Source organism: Sinocyclocheilus grahami, unplaced genomic scaffold (genome assembly GCF_001515645.1).
Source record: "Sinocyclocheilus grahami isolate Dianchi unplaced genomic scaffold, SAMN03320097.WGS_v1.1 scaffold691.1, whole genome shotgun sequence".
NCBI classification, from domain to species: Eukaryota; Metazoa; Chordata; class Actinopteri; order Cypriniformes; family Cyprinidae; genus Sinocyclocheilus; species Sinocyclocheilus grahami.
The window spans coordinates 427,187-436,155 of record NW_015505870.1 but is presented as its reverse complement, the minus strand read 5'-3'; the positions used below and the strand labels follow the sequence as shown (position 1 = coordinate 436,155).

Genomic DNA, 8,969 nt, shown 5'->3' with positions numbered 1-8,969 from the left:
ACTTACATTTAGTAGAATGTCTAAAGTAGACTCGAAATAAAGTGTAACCGAAAAGAACATAAAAAAAACACCAGTTTGCAAAATCAAGCAACATAACGGATTGTTTTGTCCAGATAACTGGAAGCGACATTCAAGTTACTTTAATATACTGTATATTTTTATGCTAATTACATTATTATGCTGTTAGCTCAGGAACATGCTTAAGTCAAGCTCTGTTGGAATGCCAGTAGAGTTTCTCGTTTCCACAAGGAGCACTATTTGTGTGACACATGGAGTTGGCACCCTTGTAGAGCATTTGCATTTAGTATACAGCTGCCTAATAGGTAGTATACAGTATTGCAACTCACTAGTTTCATGTGGAGAATATTTGACTGTTATGCAGTTTTAACGTCTCGGTCATAACTTTAGGGCGTTGTCTACAAATTATTGCTGTGTCTGTTTTTTTACACTTGAAACTCATTGTAGACCCTCACTTGATGAGGCAGGCCCCTATAGTATGTCGGGGCCCCCAGACACACACATACCTCCCACTTTGAGGTTACTGAGCACTTGTGAAGACTAGATGGCCTGCGTTCACAAAGATTTATCACTTACACAGCGTCACTCCCTACATGTCATCCGTTCTCTGTCTCTCTCACACTCCCTTTTCTCCTCGTCTGCCCTCTCTCAGACTCTCCTCTCTTCCTGAACCTCTCCTCTCACTTTGCCGTTTGACCCACAGCCTGCCCACGTTCTCGTGCTGGCTTTCTTGTTGCCCTCTCATCTATTTGCTTTGTCTGCGTAACATTTATCAGTTCATCTCCTCCAGGCCAGCCCCCTCGTATCTGTTACACCACCTGATCTCCCTCTGCGTACACGTCCATCTGTGCTGCTATGACGACTGTTGGTAACCACTGCGACCTGTCATCCTCACACACACAAATCACAACTGTAATGTGACCACCACACGCTACACGCTTCGAAAGACTCATGCTGTGCAGAATCATCCATATGTACAGACACACAAACAACATTTTGAAGAGCTGCAAACTTTGATTTTTGAGGAAGCATTAGCATGTGTATTAGCAGGAACAGTCTAAAAAAGTAGTGTTTATCCTGATTTGAGATAGTAAAGTAGAATTTATGACTTTTTCCCCCCTCAGGTTGTATTGCAGATTGGCAGATTAACATGATCTTGGCCTTATTTGTTTGATACTGCATTTGTATGACATGTTTTGTATGGTTCAGCTAATGCTACTTAGAAATTGTGGGGTGTTTCCAAGATGGCCGCCGAAACTGCCTTTACTTCAAGAGATTTTGATTATATCTGGATTTGGTTTATGACTTTCCTAAAAAGAATCACCCATATTTATAGCCACACATAAACGCAACATTTTGATGTGGTCACAAAGGTTGATTTCTGATGAAGCATTAGCATGTGTACTAGCACTAAAAAAGTAGAATTCGTGATGCCTTTTTCTTTTAAATATTGTATTGATGATTGGCAGATAAACATAATATTGGATGTATTTGTTTAAAACTGCATTTGCATGACGAGTTTTGTACGATACAGCTAACGCTACACATGGGACGTTTCCAAGATGGCCGGCAAATTTGGCTTGGCTTGTTTTTGTTTACGACTTTCCTAAAAATAATATCTACGATATTTACAGATACACACACCACGACATTTTGAAGACGATGCAATTCTTAATTTTTGAGAAAGCATTAGCATGCGCATTCGCAGAAACAGTGTGAACAAAGTTTTTATCCTGATTTGTGCTAAAGAAGTAGAGTCTATGATACTATTTTTGTCAGATTGCATTGCAGATCGATTGGTAGATAAACACAATCTTGGATGTATTTGTTTGATACTGTGTGTGTTTGACATTATTTGTCAAATTTAGCTAGTGCTACATAGAAAATTTTGTTTCCAAGATGGCAACCAGAAGTGGCTTGGTTTCAAGGGATTTTGATTATATCTTGTTTTGTTTTATTTTCCTTCCAGCTGGGAGGGTGAGTAAAATCATATTAGTAAAATCAAAAACGTCAAACCAATGATAAATGTAACATTTTTAATATTTATATTAAAATAGCATTATTACATTAACAATAATTTCCATCAAAACAAATAACAATTAATTACTCTTGGAAGCAGATGGATAGTGCATCTACCTTTTATAAATAAGTTATGTAAAAAGCCAGAAAATGCATCATTTACAAACAGTTATTTTATAGCTTTACAAGATTCCAGAAGCAGCTGAATGCACAGACGAACGTTTGGGAACAGCAGGCATAAAATGACAGAGCACTCCATACCGCCCCCTACAGGATGGGAGTATTTCACTGTAACCTCATTACAGCTAAACACAATCTTCTTATTTTCATTTAAATATTGAATTAGGTACTATTTGACTGTGCATCTACCAACATGCGAACATTAAGTGCTTTCAGCACTGTATAGTTGATCATCTCCAGTGTACGTCATTCCAGTGTTTTTGCACCAATTAAATAATGTGCATGATACTGAGAGATCCTTACAAAAAAGTACTGAGGCGGTACCATGGTATCACATGGATTACCATATTCATATACCATGGTATATACACGGTAGTCCAAAGTACTTCAACGAATACCATCATATTACCATGGTAAATGTCCAAAAGACTGTTTCGTAAGTGCTTTTACTCCTCGATTTCATATCTAGCCAGCTGATATTTTGCTATTTAATAAACTTGGAGTGTTTAAGTAGCTTGGAAAATGTACAGATTATACCTTTTGAGATGAATTTGTAATATTTATTTGTATTTTATACTTTTCTGGAAGTCCTGAGCTTCATATCACCAGTTGTTTTGCTCTTTGAGAGTCCCAATTCAAAGTCCTCACAACTTTCCAGTTACATATTCCAGTTTTAACTTCTTCCAGTTGCTATACCAGTAGTTCCTCCAGTGGATAAATAGTCCACAGTTGTTTTCCAACCCGACCCATAGTAGGTCTACATCATTCATTGGCATTTGAAGGCTACTTTGACTTTCCCAAGTAGCTAATCACTGCTTTGAGCCAGATTCTCGGCCAACCAGTAGTTCAAGTCAATATTGCACCGCATTTGGCAGTTGTTGTTGTGCTGACCGAAGTGTGAAGTGTATTTGGCAGACCGCAACTGTGTTGTTTTAAATAAAGTCTCACTATTTGTATGGAATCTCTTTTAAGTCCTTTCTCACAGGATATCCTGAGTGCGACCAGCTCCTGTAGGACAGAGGCCACAGAACTGGTGGCCTCTGACGACTGCAATGGCTGATGGGAAATGTAGTTCATGGGAGCTTATTTGGCAAAGATCAAAGACATTTCCCGTTATTATAAAGAGATTTCCAGTGTGTCTCTGCTATATCCTGTGTGTGTGTGTGTCTCCACCCTTACTCCCAGCTTTGTGGTTGCTCCTGGGACTTTGGCAGCGGTTCAGAGTCTTGGGTCTTCTTCAGGACATTACCCTGTTAGAGGATGGAGGTCCAAATCTGGTTAGATCTTTGATTAGATTCCACTTGAAAATTGAATTGCTTTGTTAAAGCTGCAGTGTGTCATTTCCGCTTCACTAATGGTATCGAACTAAACTGCAGTCTGTTTAAATGGGCTTAACCTATGGTATCTATATATGGAGGAAGCTATTAACCTTAGCATTGTTATCCCAACAATGGTAAACGGGGTGTTGGAAAACATTTCTGCAGTTCTATTTGATGCCACCAGTTACACAGAAATGGCTCAGTTTTGGTGTATTCTATGTTTAGTAGTACGGGTCAATGACATGTAAGAGTGTTCACAAGGGAAAATCTTTTAAAACACATGTGCCAATACACTCTTTGTATTCTTGTTGGTTTCATATCATTTTGAAAAACTTTTATATCATTTTCAAGACAAGTTTAAATTGAATGACTTTAAAAGTGTCATGTGGCGTAAAGTAAAAAAGTATATTTTTTTCCCTAAAACTTCATATATACATTTTACCTTATTATTTTCAAAAATGTTCTAAATATATTTTTAAGGTAACAAGGTTTCAAGGTAAATACCATTATGTTTTTGGGGAGTCATACCACAGGACTATTTACAATCTGATGTAATTTCCTGTTTTGGTGCTGGGAACCAAACAGTTGCTGGTAGCCATTGACTTCCATAGTATTTTTTTTTTCCATACTATGGAAGTCAATGGCTACCATCAAGTATCTGGTTAACAACATTCTTCAAAATAACTTATTTTGTCTTCAACAGCTAAAATAAATTCATACAGGTTTGGAACAGCTTGAGTTTGAGTAAATGATGACAGACATTTCATTTTTGGGTGAAGAATCAAGAATTTGATTCTTTTATTGAGGCTTTTGTGTCTTTTTGCCATGTCATTGAGCCGTGCACTTTCGATTATCATACTACAATAATAAAATTACATTATCATCGCTCTCATGGAGGCCTTGCTCATCCTCCTCCGATGTTTCCGTCGGCGCTTCCGTGGGGGCTGGAGAGGGGGTGGAGTCTGTGGGGCTGAGGGCGTGGTGGGAGGGGCTTTTGTCATTATGAAATAATGAAGAAAACAGAAGACAAAGAATGCGGTTAGAAGGACGGTTGGAGGAACGCTGAAATAATTAATCTCAAGGCAGCCATCACAATATTAGCGCTACATGGTTTGTTGACCCTTGACTTTATAAGCTAACTCTGACGTTAAAGAAATGGAAAGAATAACAGGAAGCATAAGCTGCTAATTACAATACAATGTGTATACACACACACACACACACACACACACACACAATGACTCAATAGACAATCTAGACACTGACCTGTTCTTTGTGTGCTAGTCTGTTGTTGGTTAACTGCTTGTGTTGTATGTTGGTGAAGCTGATGGTGTCGGTGGTGTTGGTGGCGAAGATGATGTTGTGTTTCCTCTTGCTGCTGTTCCCTTTCCTGCTTATTTAGATTTCTCGCTTCTGATTGGTGGTGGTGGTGGTGATGTTTTCTAACTTCTGATTGGTCAGAGCGATGATTTAGTACTTCTGATAAGCCACTGGATTGGCCGATAACCTCAACGTGGCTGTAAGTGTGACTAAGACCATCTAATTTGCTGCTGTGCGGCATGCTGGTCTCTGATTGGACGGAATTGTGGGAAGGATTGTTTTTTGGTTGCTGTGGCGTCGTTTGATATGGTTTTGTCGGTTGATCCTCTTGCGGATGTTTGTCGTAATGCTGTTGCGTCTTTTTCGCCATGCCGTCGCCACTGTGTTCGGATTTCATGTGATCAACCTCCTCTGATTGTGTTGTGTCACTCATCATGTGTGGATCACCTAATGTGGTTGGTCTGGTGGGAACATCTCCTCTGCTTGTATAAGCTGGCGTGTGTGTAAGTGTATGTTGGTACGGGCTTTGTCGGTAGCCCTGTGTGTGTGTGACTGTGTATTTGGACTGCCATTGTAGTTCTTGACTCTCTCTATCCTCCAAATGGAGCCTTTGATTATGTTTAAGTTCATCATTGCGGTGTAGCTCCTCTTTCGATTGCGTCTTTGGTAATGTTACTTTAGGGTGGAGTCTGGGCGGAGGAAGGGGTGTGGTCTGGAGCCGTGGGGGATGTGCAGAACCACGTGATTGACAGCTACAAGTCACATGGTCCTCCACAGGTATGACAACCTTCTCGTAGACCGGCTGTCGGTTGATAAACTGGATTTTTGTCATCTAGACAAAAAAACCCTGAGATATTAACATAATGATATTTACAATGACAAAAAATAAACTACAGAAAAAAAACTAATATTGGGTAAAATAATCAATTTGTAATTAGATCTAACTATATTTATTTTATCATGTTGCTATGCTAACAATGTGATATGCTAATTCACATAAAATATACACTATATTTAAATATTGGGTTAAATAGCCCATTTTTAATTAGATTTAATTATGTTGTTTTTTAACAATGTGATATGCTCATTTGCATAAAATTGCACAGTACAATTGGGTAAAACAGGCTATTTGTAATTAGGTTTGAATATTTTTATGTTAGCGTATGTTGCTAAGCTAACAATGTTATACACACATTAACATTCAAATGTACAGTACATAAAAATATTAGGTAAATTAATGCATTTATAATTATAGTTAACTATTTAAATGTTAGCATAACATACACTACATAAATATTTTGTTAAATAGATGAAAATGAAGATATCTTAGATGAAGATTTGTTTATCACAGCGCGCAATGCATTCTGGGATGACCTTCTCAGTAAATCATTCATGTAATGTTGCTTGACAATTTGGCCAAAATAAATATTTTAAGGCATTTTTATATTGCCTATCTTTTAGAAAACTTGTCTAAAAACAGCTACAAAGTCATTACAATTTTGCACATAAATACCTGTAAATGTCGCGTTTCTGTGGTGACTGGCGTGCATTGTAGAATGCGTGTGTTGCAGCAGCCCGAACAGCGCTGCACTTCCACGCACGGAGGCCATAATAAGAAGTTGGCATTCCGTCTGTCCAACATCGAACGGGTCACTTCCATAACTTCTGTTCTCACCTTACACATTGCCTGCTGGGCCACCTGAACGTCTGTGAGAGAGACAGAAATAACAGTGGTTGATTTTATGTTTATTTAACATTTATCTATCAAACTCCCACATAGCAGCAGCCAAACTGGATGGAAGTTAGACAAACCAGACTAACAAGACTACACACACTATAATTCACCCTCTCAGCGCTGTCAGAGTGTGTTTGTTGTAAAATTTGGAGATCTGAGGCGCACTTGACTGAAAGTGAGCACTCAGAAAGAGAGAAAAAAACAGGGTTCGAGTGCATGTGCGAAAGAAGCGTGGGTGGTAAAATTGAGCTTTGAAACTTGTGTGTGTGTGTTTGAGGGTGACCTAAGGACATGTGGCGAGACAGGACGAGACAGAATCAATCACAGAGACGCAACAGCAGACTCCAGGCCCATATACGCACATCTCACACACTCACACAAACACACAACAAAGCCACAACACCATTGTGGAATGGAGATGCCACAGTGTCTCAAAATAATCGCCATAGGTTGGAAATACATAGAAATTCTGCAAGAGGACAAAGATGAAGAGACGGGAGTGTGGAAAAGAGACAACGAGACAAAGAGAGGAAGGGAGGGAATGCTAGCAGACTTACTAAGGCTTCTGGGAAGACGTCTGTGTGTTCCGTTAGAGTGCATCTCATTCTCGGGCTTCTCATCATCTTCCTCTGAAAATGAAAGACAAAACGAAGGAGGGATTACAAATTTGGAACATTGTCCACCAATTTGGGTAGTTAGTGATCTCGAAAGCTGACTTCAGATCTTGTAACCTCCTGAAATTCACCAGTTAATATAATTATAACGATAACTATAACGTTTTGATAATCAATCTTCGGGGACGTTTACACGACGGCATTTCAACAAAAAACTTTTTACATGCTTTGGTCATTCATTTACACGACAACAGCATTTTGGGGGCCTGAAAATGCAAACAAAGTACAAGTTTTGAAAAGTTATCATCTCTGTAAAATACAAAAATGTGAATTTGTGATGCAAGCGCATTACGTGTTTCCGTAGTGTTTCTATACAAAGTGACATCGCCAACTACTGGCCCGGCATGCACAATACAGCATTTTACGTTCTTTTTCACGGATACTTGAACCTTAATTCTAAGAGAATAGAGAAGTCCACAGCACAGCTTGTAGCTAATGAATGATAAAGATAGCCAATCAGAATCCATCCGACATTAAATTGCTTGAAAATTTAAAGTGGCAGATGACAAAATGGCAATGCACGCCTCTAATAAACAGAAGGTTAGCATCCGTTAATGCAAATGCTAAAATAGTTATAGTTATATTTACTATTCCATGTGTGAATGGGCCTTAAAGGGAAAACTAACCACAGCTATAACAATAGTGACACAGAGGAACAATTTTGTTCAAATCTCATTCAGAAAGTTGTTTTCCAGCTGATGAACGATAAAAACATTGACAATCAGAATTGCAATAATAATGAACAGAAAGTTATCATTCGTTGGTGTGGATGCTAATCTAATATAGATGTCATGGTGTGAATGGGCCTTTTATGTCTGATCTAGGAATGTACAGAAAAACATTTTCAAAATATTACTTGTATATGATTTATTTCCTCATTTTTTTCTTGTTTTATAATTTCTTTCATCTTTTTAGGGGACTTCAGGACCTATATGTTCACCTGTTGGGGAGACACTCCAGTAAAATAGTGTAAGAAAAAGTTGCACAACTTTGCTTTGCCTGTGCATTTGTATGTGTCTCTGTATGCCTCATCCTAAAGACCTGCTGCGTCTGGGATTGCCATTTGAATCCTCTTGATTCCACTGTCCCGGCACCTTGCCGTAAATCTGACCAAGACCTGTCAATCTACTGTGTATCCATAAGTGCCGTTCGTCTGGTATAATAGCTCTTGTAGTAAGGGTTTGTAACATTTTTAAATCTGGCTAAAATGCACACACATACACAAACCGGTATAGGGAACAATAGCGTAGCCTTGTGTTTGTGTCCCTTCTGTAAACTTAGAGCTGGACTGGGCTCAAGGTCACTGCTATTGTGCCTGTGAAGAGCTATGCACGGCCCATTCACGTAAATATTACCATTATCCACATGCATGCACACACATGTACACACACACACACACACACACACACACACACACACACACTGCATTCCAGACCCCTCACTCTTTCCTGCCTCACCTTCCCATTCAGCACACCCCAAAAAATACACACATTCCCCAAATGACGAGACATTTACTAGTTTGAAGTAGTACTGATATGAGTTTTTCAATGGCCTATGATGATATGTAGAGAACAAGGCAGCCAGTGCAAGATATAATGTCAATATATGTGTAACAATATATAACTATATAACCGAATATATATATAACCAAATTAATGAAGTTCATCAGACAATTACTTTTCTTTTTTCGTCAATTTTTTTCTT

The 8,969-nt window shown here is 38.7% G+C and overlaps 1 protein-coding gene across 1 annotated transcript in view; it reads right to left on the bottom strand.

The window, feature by feature from the left end:
- Positions 1 to 2,085: 2,085 nt before the first annotated feature.
- Positions 2,086 to 8,969, bottom strand: part of LOC107559552 (adenylate cyclase, terminal-differentiation specific-like) — a 12,465-nt gene continuing 5,581 nt past the window's right edge. The window contains exons 3-7 of the mRNA XM_016243433.1: positions 7,149 to 7,220; positions 6,370 to 6,563; positions 4,803 to 5,688; positions 4,413 to 4,527; positions 2,086 to 3,467 (exon numbers count right to left, since the gene is read on the bottom strand). Of these exons, the coding sequence (XP_016098919.1) occupies positions 3,455 to 3,467; positions 4,413 to 4,527; positions 4,803 to 5,688; positions 6,370 to 6,563; positions 7,149 to 7,220 (1,280 nt within the window). The 3' untranslated portion in view covers positions 2,086 to 3,454. The remainder of the gene's footprint in view (positions 3,468 to 4,412; positions 4,528 to 4,802; positions 5,689 to 6,369; positions 6,564 to 7,148; positions 7,221 to 8,969) is intronic.